General features: G+C 38.0%; 1 protein-coding gene across 18 annotated transcripts in view; it reads right to left on the bottom strand.

Moving 5' to 3' along the window:
- The window catches only part of MFF (mitochondrial fission factor), a 32,577-nt gene extending 19,008 nt beyond the window's left edge, over positions 1-13,569 (bottom strand). For 9 of the 18 annotated variants that reach the window (XM_076005987.1, XM_076005988.1, XM_012749390.3 and 6 more), the window contains exons 1-5: positions 13,365-13,569; positions 10,204-10,315; positions 9,058-9,235; positions 7,932-8,152; positions 6,332-6,501 (exon numbers count right to left, since the gene is read on the bottom strand). In XM_076005987.1, the coding sequence (XP_075862102.1) occupies positions 6,332-6,501; positions 7,932-8,152; positions 9,058-9,095 (429 nt within the window). In that variant the 5' untranslated portion in view covers positions 9,096-9,235; positions 10,204-10,315; positions 13,365-13,569. The remainder of the gene's footprint in view (positions 1-6,331; positions 6,502-7,931; positions 8,153-9,057; positions 9,236-10,203; positions 10,316-13,364) is intronic. The other 9 variants (XM_012749403.3, XM_076005990.1, XM_012749404.3 and 6 more) reach the window with 7 other exon arrangements.
- Between the last annotated feature and the right edge of the window lie 2,825 nt (positions 13,570-16,394).

Genomic DNA, 16,394 nt, shown 5'->3' with positions numbered 1-16,394 from the left:
ATGGAATATATCTGTACTACAAATAGATGGTTCTAGCTTCTAGGGTTGAAACAAATTCAGATTTGGTTGAATACTGGAAAATTAGACTAAAAAAAGGATCTTTCTAGCTTAATGGTTTTAGCATTCCAGAATGGCCACAATCTCTACTTCCACATGCTCCTTTTATAGAATGTATCTTTGACCTTCTTTCATTAAGAGATAGGATCTATGTTCCCTTACCTTGAAATTGGGGATTAAAAAAAGCAAGCCAGAAAGAAATTGAGTGGGCTGGTGACGTAGAAATCATGCAATATGAGTTTTGAAGCTAGGTCATAAATAACAATACAGCTTCCCCCTCCTATTTCCCCACCACCACATTCATGGTTGGAACAATGGCATCATAATGTGAGGAAGCCCAAGCAGGCACATGGCAAGGCCACATATAGGTGCACCAGCTAACAACCCTAGTGGAGGTCCAAGACAACAGCTAACATCAAGTGACACGTGAGTGGGCCTTCAGATGACTGCAGCTTCCAGCTGCTGAATCATTGATAGCCTTTGAGACTTCCTACCTTAGGCCCCAGACATTGTGAATCAGAAACAAGTTTTCCCCATCATGCCCACTGCAAATTCCTAATCCACAAAATCCAAGTGCAAAATAAATAATTTTGTTTATTTTAAGCCACTAAATTTAGGGTGGTTTGTTATATACAGCAATAGAAAACTAGGACAGTGGTAGTCACTACCTTTCCTGCTTGTTTAGAAACATATATATTTTTTAAACTAGACACAGTCACAGCAACTTCATGGTTAAAAACAAAAATTAAACTTTATCATAGGCCGGGTGTGGTGGCTCACGCCTGTAATCCTAGCACTCTGGGAGGCCGAGGCGGGCGGATTGCTCCAGGTCAGGAGTTCGAAACCAGCCTGAGCAAGAGTGAGACCCCGTCTCTACTATAAATAGAAAGAAATTAATTGGCCAACTAATACATATATAGAAAAAATTAGCCGGGCATGGTGGCACATGCCTGTAGTCCCAGCTACTTGGGAGGCTGAGGCAGGAGAATTGCTTGGGCCCAGGAGTTTGAGGTTGCTGTGAGCTAGGCTGACGCCACGGCACTCACTCTAGCCTGGGTGACAAAGTGAGACTCTGTCTCAAAAAAAAAAAAACACCAAAAAACAAAACTTCATCATAAAGGACACCTAGATGTGAATCAAAGGATTTGAAAATTAAAATTTTCAAAATTACCAATCTATATAGGTATTTTAAAAAGACTTGGGAGTAGATTATCAGGTTATATACACCATCATCAAAGCAGAATAGATCCTGTATTTCATGCCAACAAAACTTAAAACCACACTATGCAACCCATAATTTCAGAGCATGGTTTTAATTTATGGTTATGAAACATTTATTATTGCCCATCTAAACAAAGGGGAAAAATAATCTGAAAATAGAGATGTCAACTTTGAAGCCTACTGCAAGAGTTTTTTAAGGTTAACTCCCAAAATTACCTTTAAGCAACTATATATAAAATATAACATTTCTGAAAACTAAGTGCATTTTATTCACGTACAGTGAGCAGGTTAGTTTGTGTGAATCCCACTGATACTTGCCTTCCAAACTACTGTAGAGTTGTGGCTGCTTTCCCTACAGTAAAACAGCTCTTCTACACAGCAAAGATCAAGGTGACTTGTCTATGAATTCAGAACCATTCCTACTGCTATGTCGTGAGAACTAACATTAACCAGGACAGGAAATGATGGAAGAAAACAAATACATCCATGACTTCAACATAGCCTGAGAAGCTAGAGGATCCTAAGTCTACTGCTATTTTTACCACCTGAAATCTGATTTAAAATATAACACAGACAATGAGCTTGATATTACCGCCATATTGAGGCAAAAAGCAACTATAGGGAAAAGAGTTGAACCAGTAATTGCAGGTTAAGGGGAGAAAACATGGAACAATATGTCAGCAGTGAAGGGATCATGCCCGTGCTAAGAAGGCCATGAAACAGTAACTATACAAAGAATCTGAACACACATCTCTGAATCTTCCATGGATGAATGTGTTTATACACATACAATTAAGTTGTTCTTTTTTTCTCTTCTCTCCAGACTTTCTGCTTCATTCTGCTCATTGTAGTTTCAGATCCTCTTTCCATAGATGAGGAGAAAGGAAAGGGAGTTAAATAAAACATCATCAAATTGTGATCAGGCCCACATCCATCGGGTTCTTGATTTTCTGAGCTACTGCAGGACCCTTTTAAGTTTCACTAAGTGCCCAGGAATCCTGTATTTGTTATAGGATGTGCCATATAGCTAGGTGACTCATAACACTTCAGGTCAGCTATGGTCTTCTTCACATCCTCAGGGTTGTCATATCAATTGAAGTGGGCTATCTGATAATCATCTGCTGCTTCCTTACAGTAGGTTTGCAAGACTACAGCCTTCTGTCAGATATCCGTGGATTTTGTATTATCCTTCAGGTTCCAAGACTGCTTTACAAGTGTAATCTGTGATGAGGTTTGTTCTAGGTGGATATTATTTCTCCCACTTCTTGAGCTCTGGCTGTACACTTTGTACATGATTGTTGCAGAATTTGGCATTCTATGGATGCCATTTGATGGCTTCTGTATAATGCCTGCATGGCTTAGACATAATACCCTTTCTGAAAATACTCATCGCCTTTTGTTCTTCCCTTCCAAAATCAGGAAGGGGTTTATATAGGCCAATTTTGCTCGTTCCAGAACATTTCTAACTATTGATGGTTCTTGGGTATATTTGGGGTTCAGTGCCCTTCCAAAGATTTATTATAGAAATGGATGGCATTCTTGTACTTCTTTGAAGTAAGAGTTGCCAATTTGGGCAAAAGATCTTACAATCTATCTTTAGACCAGTCTGTTTTCTCTTTATATGTCTCACAAAGCTCTTGGCATTTATTGTAGATATCTTTTCAAAGTATACTACCGCTTGATTGATAGGATATAATGGCGGAGTCCAAATCTTTGACTCAGTCACAATGTTCAAGGCTGTGTCAAATCTTCTTACAGGCATCTTTTCCCAACTCTTTCTTTGCAAGTTCTTCTTCCTTGCAAGGAAGAAGAACTTCCTTCCTTCTTCCTGCAAGTTCTCCTTCCTCTGGCTCCAGATGGGGCTCCTTTTGGAGAGGAGGAGGTAGTATCAGCGTCACAGCCTCTTCCTAATCAATCATTCACACTGCTCCATCTACCACAAGAACACTGAGAGTTGTCACGATTTGAGTATTTTGTAGTTTCATGCCCAGATCACATGGCTTATTGCATAGTTGCTTTATTCATTCCCTGTAGGCAGAATCACCAAGCAATGGTCTTGTCCTAGAGCTGCTTTCCAAGTATTTACAGAAATTAGGCACATTGAAAGGATTCATTAATTTCCTCACTTCCAGCCAAGCCTCCAGATTTTATAAGCTTCTTTGAGCTAGAGTATTATTTAAGTCATGTTTTAAGCCTTCCTCATAGGCTGACTTGGGTTTTTTTAAGCAAGTTTAAGAACGTCAGGTACAGCTGCCTTTTACAAATTTATCACTGCATCAGTCAGGTTTTTAACAATAATTTTATAGCCTTCCTCATAAGCCTTCTCCTGGTAGTCTCCTTTCTTGACATAGGCCAGTGGTTCTCAGCTGGGGATGATTTTGCTCTGTAGAGGACATTGGGCAGTGTCTGGAGATTCTTTCTTATTGTGACAAAACACATATACAATTTGTAATTTTAACCACTTTAAATTATACAATTCACTGGTGTTTCATACACTAATAATGCTGTGCAATCATAACCATTATCTAGTTCTACAACATTTTCATCACTCCAAAGGGAAATCCAATACTGATTAAGTAGCCACTCTTAATTACCTTCTCCCCCAATCCTCTGGCAGTCACTAATCTGCCTTTTGTCTATATGGATTTGCCTATTCTGGATATTTCATGTAGGTAGAACAATGCATTAGGTAACTTTTTCTGTTTGGCTTCCTGTTTTTTTGAGATAGAGTCTTGCTCTGTCAACCCAGCTAGAGTACAGTGGCATCACTGGAGCTCACTCCAACCTCAAACTCCTGGGCTCAGGTGCTCCTGCCACCTCAGCCTCCCAAGTAGCTGGGACTACCAGCACGTGCCACCATGCCTGGCAATTTATTTATTTATTTTTTTACTTTTTCTAGAGGGGCGCTTGCCATGTTGCCCAGGCTGGTCTTGAACTCCTGGCCTCAAAGGATCCTCTCACCTTGACTTCCCAAAGCACTGGGATTACAGGCATGAGTCACTGCACCCAGCCTTATTTTTTTTTAATGGATGAATAATGGTTACTACATGGATATAGCATATTTTGCTTATCCATTCATCAGCTGACAGACATTTCAGTTCCTTCTTCTACCTTTTGACTATTAGAGACATTTTTGATTGCCATTACTTGGAGAATGCTAACAGCACCTTATACATAGAGATCAAGAATGCTGTTAAACATTCTAGTGCTAAAAGATAGCCCTCACCATAACAAAGAATTCTCTAGTCCAAAACACCAGCAGTGTTAAGGCAGAGCAATCTTGCACCCACTGCAGAATAATTACCACAGAACAAATGGTTCTGGGGATCCCAGCTTACAGATTCTGAGTAGTATATGAATGAATCATCAATGTTATCAGGACTCAGGTCCCTACTGCCCTTCTTTTTCTATTTTTAGAAGCTGCTAGAACTCTGGATCCCTTTCCCCGCTTCCTCGCCTACTCATTGATCGCCTCTTGAGGACGACCGGACGGCCCCTCCTATAAACTTGAAGTACAAACCATCACTTCGCTTTCCTCTCAACAGGCAGCTGGCACTAATCTCAGAAACTCCTCTCTTAGGCCTCAGGATTTGCCTCTTGCCATAGGATTTTAACTTTTTCATAACATTTATACATATTGAGCTTTTAATATGAAGTAGAACAAGTTCTAAACATATTACATGTGTTATTATATTTAATTTTCACAATAATATTATGCACTTGACACTGTTCTTATCTTTAGAGGTAACTGATAAATAACTTGCCCAAAGTTATGTGGTTAGTAAGTGGCAAGGTAGGCCTTTAACCCTTTGCACTCGCTTGCTTTTTTCTCGTTATCCACTCTACATTATCCACACTTGACATCCGAGTGCACAGGGTTAAAATTAGGTCTAATTCTCAGCCAGAGTTTTTACCTCAGTGCTATACACTCTGGGCATTTATCACATATGACTGTCAATATAAATGCAGGAGTGAACCCCACAGATATAGTCTTAAAGCCTGGGTCTACTAGGGGCAATCCTGGCAAACTTTTCTTGCTGTAACTAGGCAGAAAGTAAATTTCTGAAAGCAGGAACTACGTTTCATTCATTCTTACATTGCATACAGTGTCTCAAACATAAAAGTTCAAAAAATGTTTGTTAAATAAATAAAATTCTGCGAGTATATTAGTGCCATTTTGCCATGTAAACATTCAAATTTAGTGCTTTTCCCCAAGCAAATATCTAGAATGTCCAACTTAGCTATGTTACCTCAATTACACCTCAGCAGAAACTTACAACCTAAGAAAAAGTCACACCTAGTCCTACAAAATTACATTGCCCTAGGTTATATGGGTGTTTTACCTTCTTTGGAAAGAACTATATGAAAAATGAAATCAGACACAAGCAGTAGTAAAAATTTTTGCTTACACATTGTCTTATACTAGCCTCATGATAACACATTAGAAGTTTAGAAGTTATACGAGAAAGATGCAACTACAGAAATCTTCCTGGAATTCAAAGAAAAAAAGCTTCAAAAGATTAGCTCTGAATCAATACCAGAATCAAGATTTGAACTATGCTACTAACCCCCTTTTAGTCCATACTGCTATATTTAAGTCAACATGTTATGTGGTAGGGAAGCTAACTCAATAGAAACCTTTGATCAAGTAACGAGAATGTGTAGCATCAAGGCAAAAAGAGCTTTCTTTGCCCTATTTGCCAAAATGATTTTATAACAAAGTGATGCATTAATTTTCTATTGTTAAACTTCCCAACTTTTTCTGTAATGCTTAAAATGTTAACACCTAGCCATAAAAGCTCTTTCTTCGAGACAATGCTAATACTTTTCACAAAATTTTCATTTTCCTAAAATATAATATCTAAATAAAGAGTAACAGTATAATGCTTTATTTGGGGTATTTATAAATCCAAATTGATATTAGTCAATATTCCATATGGAAAGCTTAACTATATAGTACTAATGTTACGACTTACAGCTTCTTAATGCCTCTCTCAACCTACCTTTTCGTCTATATTATTTCAAATTCTGCTGATGTGAAAACTCTACTTACTTCTTCATTTTGAGGGGTTGTAGGAGGTCTTTCTAAATCCAGAAAATCTAGTGGTCTTTCGCTTAGTGTAAGTACACGGGGTGGTGTTTTTAGTGCCAGAGGTTTAAAGGGAGTTGACTGAATAAGGTCAAGATCTGCTGGTCTTGAAAATGAAATGTCTTCATTATTTCCTAAGAGTAAGAGGGGGGAAAAACAGGAAAGGGAGGAGATTTTAAAAATACAGTGATTTTGTTAAAATATATTTACCTTCTCCCACTTTTGAATTATTAACCTACCCACTAAGCATTAATTTCTTTAAAAATATGTTTTCAGCATAAGAACTGACATTTCACTAATATCTAACAGTGTGGTACAGAAATGATAAAGAAATTATGTAATACATAATATATGACAAAGAACTGGTACCCATAATATGAAAAAAAACTTTTAAAACACCCAATTTTTCAAACTGGTAAAACATTTGAGTAGTACTTCACAAATAAGACCTATAAATAGTCAAAAAGCATTCAGGCAGATGTTCAAAATTAACATCAGGGAAACAGAATTAAAATTATGAGATGCTACACACCTACTCAAACAGTGAAAATTAAAAAGACTGACAATACAAAAAGTGGGCAAGGATATGGAGCAACTGAAACTCTCACACATCACTGATTGGAATTTAACATGGTACAACAATTTGGAAAATAGCTTGGCAGCTTTTCAAAAAGTTAAACATAACTTATAATATGATCAAGCAATTTCACTCCTAAAGATAGAAAAACATATGTCCTCACAAAGACTTGTGCATGAATATACACAGTAGATTTATTGCTAACAACCTCAAACAGGAAACACCACAAATATCCACCAACAAAAGAATGGATAAACAAATTATGGTATATCCAAACAGTAAAATATTACTCAGTAATGAAATGGAATGAACAACTGATATCTGTAACAACATGGAAGAATTTCAAGAATATTATACTGAACAAAAGAATCCAGACAAAAGAGCATATACTCCATGATTCCATTTTTATGAAACTCTAGGAAAGACAAATTTAGTCTCTGGTTATAGGAAGGAGATCATGGTTGCCTAGAGTTGTGGGGTAAGGACTGACTGAGAAGGGGCACAAGAGAACTTTCTGGGATAACTAATATGTTCTGTATCTGCACTGTGGTGGTTACATGGGTATATATATTTGTCAAAGCTCATCAAGTGTACACTTAAAATGTATATATTTTATGTATGTAAAACCTAATAATGAGTTGGATTATTAAAAAATACTGTTTGAACTGGGTGCAGTGGCTCATGCCTGTAATCCCAATACTTTGGGAGACCAAGATGGAAAGATCCCTTGAACCCCAGAATTTGAGGCTACAGTGAGTTATAATCAGCCCACCACACTCCAGGCTGGACAACACAGCAAGACTCTGTCTTTAAAAAAAAGAAATACTGTTTGAAATTCAAACTACTATAACGAATAAAAATTTCAAAAAGATAGAGTTGAGTTTCCCAACCCCTTTTCTAGATAATATATTGAAAAACCTAAAAGTTTTCATAAAAATATATAAAATGAAGATTTATCACGCAACTTTCTAAACAAATGTGAAATACCTGCTACAACAATCCTCTCTGGAACTTGCATTATTACACTAGCATTTGGAACTCCTTCTTGAAATCCTTGCTCCAGGTCAGCATTTGGTGGTGCTACTTTTAATTTTTCCGGGACCCTCATTCGCTGACTAATACCTTCAGTATATTCCATTTCATACTGAATTCGACTAATTTCCGCCATCTCAGAAGCAGTGGGAGAAGGAAATGCTGCCCCACTCACCCTGTGGGAGAAAAATTTAAAGACAGGGATGACCCAGTGTTACAATGCCAACCTCCTTTATGTAGTGAAGTTAGAAGACATTATCTTACAGAAAGAGCAAAAGGAAACTTCTCATTTGCAAATGCTGAATACATACAAAGGAAAAATAAAAGACCAAAGAAAATGTTTTCCTAAACAAAATGACTTCTTACTTATCAGCTGAAATTGCACTTAAAGATACTACTTGGGAGCAAATTTTAAAAATTATGTGTACATACAAATATACACATGCTCTTTCTGCATAAACAAAAATATGCATGCTGCTTATCACTTAAAAATGCCTGAAATAGAATTTAAATTAAAATTTCTTAAGCTATTTGAGGGAAAGCTGCTTGAACTCTAAAAATAAAATTAGAAATTTCTGTCATGCATGAAAAAAACAAAACCTTTAAATGATAAAAATCAGACTCCCAAGGTAAATAAGGTTAATTCTGAGTTTACTAAAAAAAGATGCAACCCCTGAAAATCACATCACAGAAATTAAAACTCTTATTGAATATGTATCTAATGACTGAGATGCAATGAATACCAAATATAAAATTTGTATTAATAAATCCTAATGTATGCATTCATTTTTGGAGGGATTGAGAGTTTTACATTATTAATTTGTATTTAATATCATATTTACATGTATATATTTTAAAAACATCACATGCCTTTAAAGGGAAAGACAGTACAAATGCATTGAGTAACCTTCTAAATCGGAGAAGGATCCATGATCCCAGGGAAACATAGTAGAAATAATTTGTCCCAAAATACAAAATGCCAATAAAAGTGTAAAAGATCATGGTCAGCCTATGGCCATCAGCTTTAAAGCCAGTCTCTCAAACCTGTCATACCAGCTCAACTGAATAAAATTTCACTGACCTTCCTAGTGGTGTGTCACTGCTTGTTCTTTTACTCATTTTATTACAGTAAATACACGTCTACAATAGCTATTAAAATACTGCTACCCTGTAGTTCAGTTTACTTTACACAACAATTCCCCTACAGATCTGAACTTTTTTTGGAGGTGTACATAACAACACGGACACTGCTTTTCCAGCTGTAAAAAAGAAAGAATAAAAATCAGTATTTCAACAATTCATTTCATAAGAAAACTATGAATAAAAGTGAGTATCTACTTAAAATTATTTTTGGACTTGAAATGGCTTGGGGATTGGTCTGAGAAACCAATTTTCAAATCTCTCCTGAACAGTTGTTATTCTATACCTTGAAAATCACGAAGATGGTTTTAAGCATAGTCTGTTATAATTGTGCAAACAGGATAAAGAAAAGCTCTACCAAATGTATATACAAACATGAAGTTAGATTGGAAAAAAACACTGATGTAAAACTCCTCTAATCATTACATCCAGAAGGGGGAAACCCCCCCTCTTTTTTTAAGACTAAGCACAAATGAAGAAATCACAAAGAGAATGCAAAGGGTAAAAAGTAAATATATTTGAGGTAGCCTAAAAATTTGGTATGTAAGCAATGGTTTCTTTAAAAGGAAATAAATTTCAAAAAGCAAATTACACTACATTTTCAGCAAATGATATTATATATAAATTAAGGGCAATAAAAAATTAAAGAGAGTAGAAATGTCTTTATGATAGCAGGGATATTTCATAAATTCCATGACAGAGATGTAGTCTGAATCTGCAGCCTTAAGGCCACAGGTAGTCTTCTAGGTCCTTAAATGTGGCCTTTTGACTGGACCCAAACTTTACAGAACAAACCCTTTTATTAAAAGGGGTGCAGCAGAAAAAGAAGAAGCTTTTCTTCCCTCCTTTGGTGCTTAAAAAAGAATAATCTTGAAATCAGAAGGCCACAGGTTCCTCACCCTTCGATGCTTAGAAGAGTTCCTAGTGGTTGGTTATCCTGCTAAGTTCCAACAACTGACTTGATAATCACGGCTAACTAGCTTCTTTTATTCTTTACCACAGTGTCTTTGGGGACATAATTCTTTAAGGATTTGGCATGCACATGATTTAAAGACTAAAGGAGCCAAAAGAGAAAATTTTTACTCACAAATGTGTACCAACTACTGCTTGCTATTTGGCACTATCTGCTTCTGTGCTTCATATTAAATCCTTTCACTTGCTTCAATGTGCATATGCTGGATTTAGAGCCACTTTTGTCCCTGAGGGAGAAAAACAGGCTAATTGAAAAACTAGATAACACTCATATTAGGGGATTCACTGTTGGGTATTCTCAAAATGGTAACAGTAACAAAGATGCACAACATCACATTAAGAAACCAATTAAAGAAAGAAAAACCAATAAAGAAAGAAAAAGTTAACAAAGTTTACCACCAATCTTAGTCCCACAGATAGGGTCTTATGACTATTCATTAGGTAAGGCAATATAAAATAAAAGACTAACTTTGCCACTGTTTCTGAATTGTATTTAGAAAGATGAAAAATATGGAAAATATATCCGTTTAAATGAATTTAATATTTATGGGCATGTATACATATATACACATATGTATATATTGAGGAACAAATGCATTGGTTAAATTTTCATTCACTTAAAATGTTTTAATTTTGAACAATACATGCATGTGCATGGTACAAAGTACATTAAGAATATACAGAAAAAATGCAAGTGTCCCACCCAATCCAATCCTCAACCACTGAAGTCACCACAGCCAACTGTAATCAAATTTTGTACATCATTCTAGATGAAATGCTCTTATAACATTTGTGTGTACCTAAAGCATAGTAAAAAAACTTGTATTTAGGGGAAAAATACACTGAAAAGAGCTATGTCAAAAACATATGCCTTGGGACATTATAAATTGAAGTTTTATAATAATAAACAAGAGAAGGAAGTTGTTAGAACCACCTTATCTCCTTGAAATGTGCTATTCTCTGTATTCCATTCATTGCATTTCAGTCTTCTTAATTTTCCATTAGTATATCTCATAGGTCTCAACATTTTATTCTATAGCCAACTTATTTTCTCATGAGAATCTGAATTTGTCAGCAATCATTGACTTAGAACACAAAGGTGGACGCTCAAAAGTCAACTTCTGGGAAAAGCTAAATTCACCTGTAGCTGAACTACTTAAATTTAAAAAGTAAGTGGAAATTTTCTATTAAGATTTAACACTGTACTGTCCCCAATTATTGGGTTTTCTGCTTAAGTAAAACAGATCAAAATCTCCCTTATTAGACTATAAAATTTTTGGTAATATCTTTTGGCAATAAGTAAAATAAACTTATCGTTTGAGGTTAAGATATTAATTCCAGAAGCTCTGTCACTCAGAATCTAGTAGGCACTCAGTACATGATTCTCTATTACATAACTAATGAGACAAAATTTCTCTTAGAATCAAAGATTTCATATCTCTACTTTCTTTTTTTTTTTTCCCCCAAGAAAAAGCATGAAGGAACAGATCTCTACTTTCTAGGCCCAGTGGTTCCTAAACATAAGTAACTTATTAACTTCATGTTTGTTTGCTATATTCACAGAGTACATTTATTGTTAGCTACACTTAATTTTTCTTTAATTCAACTTAAAAACAATGTAAATAAATGTATTTTAAAAGAAAATTTTACATCACTACCTTAAGCCATAGACTTGATGTACATATATAAATACACATAAAAACACAGCTATAACAAAAACTCTCACCCACGTACCAGCTAGAGTCAAGTCACATCTCACTGGTGGATGGTGTACCAATTTGAGGACACAATGATTCAAGCCCAACTTTCTCATTTTCTATATAAGAACACTTAGAACCCAGAAAGCCTAGGAAGTCTCAGAAACAACTAAGTTCGTATTGATTGTGGTTGCAAGGGCTTTATATAATTCGCCAATAACAACAACAACAACAAATTTCCAGTTCCTTATCACTTATTATGTGGACCTAGGTCAAGGTTTTTATATAGGTCACCCTGTTTCAGTTCTCTTTCCAAGCAACTATACTTAAGTCACTGCAAGCTTTGAAAAATATGTATTAACGAACTTTAAAATAAAGTTATGAACCCACAAAGACGTTTCAACACAGAAGAGAGGAAAGCAACAGCTAAATGTGGTAATCTTAAAAGGAGGCAGCTCTATCGTACAGGAAGGGAGAGAACACAATTTCCTTTTGGAAAGAATAGCAAAACCAACTCACAAGCCTCGGAAAACAAAAAGGCAGTAAATCCCCAAACAAATTAATTGCATGGGAAAACACTACTAAGTACAACTAAATCGTCCTATTTTTCCTAAGGGTTTTCTTTTGGGATCTCATTAGTCAACGGAATTGAGGCAGAAACAAATGTTTTCCACCCAGGGAGAGACAACATTCAAGATCACTCAAAGTGTCTTCTTGGGTGAGAGTCCTGGATACAAATGGTTCCATATTTGGGCACGAGGGCCCCTGGAAGCTTTTCTTTTTTATCTTCTGCAATTAAAAGACGCCACCACTTTAGAAAGGGTGCTCTTCCCTCGAGAATGTCCCCGCTGTAACTTTGTGGGACGCAGCCCGGGCTTTTCTTTAACCAGAGGACTCATCCTACAGACCAAGGTCAGAGGCCCTTTCCTCCGGCTTCCCTGTGACTGGAAGGAAACCCCAGGAGCCACTGCCTGCATCCACACTTGGGAGCAAGGATGCTTACACACCGACAGGGGTCTCTCTGGTGGCCCGCTGTCACCCGCGATGCCACAACCTTTTTCGAACAAGGCCTTTCTTTTGGAACGCTTATGTTCCAGAAAACTAAACAAAATCCTACTTTTAAAACGGCAGGCTTACGGGTCATGAACATAAGGTGTCAGGGATGGGAAGGATGCGTGAAGACAACCTGCAAAGCCCGGCGTTCAAGCTCACAGGACTTTCCTGCCATTTCCCAAACCCTTAACTATTTTCTAGTCGGGAAAGTCCGAATTAAACCACAAAACGAGATGCCCAGCTACAAGAGTGAAGAAGTTAGCTCAAAAACATTTGCAGGAGAGAGTGCTTCTTCTCTCCCTCGCTCTCCTCGGGGACTGAAAGGGCGCCAAGGTCCTGAGGAGGAGGAAAGGCTAGAGTTGAAGGCGAGAGGTCGGGGGACCACCGGACTCCGGCCAGGGGGTCACCACGGGCCGGCCAGGGCCACTGTGGGTCCCTCTGTCCGCCGGAGGGTCAGGGCGGCGGCGCTAGGCCTGGCTGCCAGCTGAGGCCGCGCGTCCCGGGTCGGGAAGGCGTCAGAACTCACCCCTACGCCCACTGGAGGGTCGCTGGCGAGGGCCGCCGCCCGCCGGCTCCCGGGGCGCTCGGGTGAGCGCTCTCTGAGGCCGTTGGCCGAGCGCACCGAGGCGCCCAGGCAAAACCGGCGGAGCGGCCCGCAGCTGCCCGGGAAAGACGCGAGAACGCCCGGGACTGACCCCTTCTAGTAACCGTAACGGAAGCCGATTCGTGGTCATGTGACGCGGGAAAAGGCGGACGTGCGGCTCACGCACAGGAGTAGGGGCCAGGCGACGCCGATATGGAGCCATCTTTGTTGTGGGCAAAGTGCGCGGGCCGCTGGTGTTATCTCTGTGGTACTTATGTTGGATTCATGCTTATCCTTTGTAGAGTTCATGGTCTAGAAGAACCTCGTGTTTACAAGGTAAACCTTCGGTAGCCAGTTTAAAAAACTGTTTTTCTGGACCATCTACATCAAAATTTCTATGGTGTAAGGCCTAAGAATCCTCATAATTAACCAGCTCCTCTAGTGATTCTTTTTTTTTGAGACAGAGTCCTCTAGTGATTCTTATACACTCCGATTTTGATTATTCTGTAAACCCTCTAATTATCAGGCATTGTTTTACAAGGTGAGAATCTGGGAAGAGGGGAAGTTAGGTTTCACAGTACTTGTTTAGCGTCCAGAGAGCTCTCTCTGGGTCTAACCACCTAACTATTGACTCTCCCCTATGGAAGCTCTCGGGCTAGAGCAGGAATCCAGGGACCGATGGAGGCCAAATAACAGAATACTTCATATGCCTCGATTTTCACAAACAAGCCAACAAAGATATACTATGAGTTATGTACTCCTCTAGTATCTAAAGATAGTCCATTGATGTTGCCATTCTTCAAAATAATTTGGGAAGGCCTCTGAATTGCGTTCTTGAGCTCCTTCTTAATAGCGGTGTAGGGAAAGGAAAATATCTTCTCTACCCTCTTGGGATCTAGGTTGGGCCTAAGAATTAAACGGATAGAAAATGGATTAAAAGGAAGAAAGCATACAAATTTTAGTTAGTAACTCTTTCATGTACTCCAGAGACTTCACTAGAAAAATGAAGACCCAAAGAAGCAGTCAGGATCCAAAGCTCATATAATAGTTTGGACAAAGAGTAGTAAATTGTGAAAATACGAGAAAACAAAGGGCTTTGGGTTAGGGCCATTAACCGTGAGAACTGACTGGGAAGATAAGGGTTAGTTTAACAAAGTTGGTTTGTACAGATATCTCTTGGCTTTGACTCCCTGTCTCTGGTGATAAGAATATCTTCCTCCTGGTACAGCAAGGACACTTTTCGCATGGGCATTTTCACCTCCTGCCTTCAAGAAGAAAAAGGAAAATCAGAATGTTCTTGCATCTACAGTTTTTTTTTTTTTTTAATGCCTTTGACTCAAAATAATGTTTATACCAAAGTGGCATATTTTGGGGTAGCATATCCTACAGTGGCAAATCATCCTTTAAGAATTGATTGATTTTAGAAATAGTCATTCCAAGTCAACATTTTGGGAGAAGATTGAGATCAAGCTGGATAAGCCATCTATGATCAAAACCTTTAGAAATGAGGTTCCTGCTGCTTCCACTTAACCTTTCACTTCTTAATTACTTGCAATTTGGTTTTTATTGCTGCCCTTCCCAAAAGAAAACCCATTTTGAAATAACTTTAAAATGAAGATTGTGATCCAATTATCAAATCCATTATCTCTTCGCCAATAATTGAGATCATCCTTTATCTTCTTGCATCATTTGAATCTGGTAAATTAAATGAGGCAGAGAATTGTACCTCAAAGTTCCTAATGCTGTCTGGTAGTAGATTTGCAAAGGGGAAAAAAAAGCATTTTCTCTCCCTTACATCTCTACTCATAAACGATCTCTACTCATTTTGTGTCATATAGATTCATGGTGGGTTTTCTTTCTCTAAATTAGCACATTTGTTTACTCTCACTCTGTTGCATATGTTCAAGCAATTTCCACTTGTGTCCTGTTTGAGCTTGATCTCAACAGGGTTTTAAACTCACATTTTTCCCCCTTCTCAATCCAGACACTGTCTGCTGAATTCCTTTTTTCCAGATAATGGAAAGATGATTTTTGCAGTCATCAAGGTTTAAAATACTGACATTATCTTTAATTACCTCCCAAATACCTTGTGATGGTTAATTTTAGGTGTCAACTTGATTGAATTAAAGGAAGCCCAGACAGGTGGTAAAGCCGTATTTATGGGTATACCTGTAAGGGTGTTTCTGGAAGAGATTGGCATTTGAATCAGTGACTGAGTAAGGAAGATCTTCCCTCACCCAATGTGGGCAGGCACCATCAAATTAACTGCGTGCCTCTAGAGACCAAAAAAGACCAAGGAAAGGGGAATATGCTCTCTCTCTTCTGAAGTTGGGACATCCATCTACTCCTGCTCCTGGACATCAGAACTCCAGATTGTCTGGTCTCTGGACTCTGGAACTTGTACCAGCAGCTCCCCAGTTTCTCAGGCCTTTGCACTAAGTCATGCTGCCAGCTTTCCTGGTTCTCTAGCTTGTAGATGACCTATGGCAGGACTTCTTAGCCTCCAAAATCATGTGAGCCAATTCTCACAATAAATCCCCTTTCATAGATCTACTTATCTATCTTTCTGTCCATCCATCCATTCTATTTCATCTGTTTCTCTGGAGAACCCTGACTAATGCATCCTCCATCCTTTGGATTCTCTCTGATGACTGCTATCTACTTTATCTGTCCTTTCTGTTCCAACTGCTAGATGATTACCCATCATCTGAGCTGCTACCCTTTTAATTGGCCTCTCTATCTCCAATCTTTTTCTTTTTCTATATTCCTAAACATTTTGTCTACAAAGAGCCTAGTTTTGCAAATTGTGACATTCCAACTATGAAGCCCAAGTTTAAAAGAAATGGATGACTTATAGTTATCTACAAATCCAAAAGTCCTTAACAGCAATCCAGTACTTTTAAAAACACTTGAAATTATGAAACAGTCTGACAAGTCCAGCATATTATTATAAATATTGGAGCTTCCAGGTTA

Source organism: Microcebus murinus, chromosome 8 (assembly GCF_040939455.1).
Source record: "Microcebus murinus isolate Inina chromosome 8, M.murinus_Inina_mat1.0, whole genome shotgun sequence".
Lineage (NCBI taxonomy): Eukaryota > Metazoa > Chordata > Mammalia > Primates > Cheirogaleidae > Microcebus > Microcebus murinus.
This window is presented reverse-complemented; position numbering and strand designations above follow the sequence as displayed.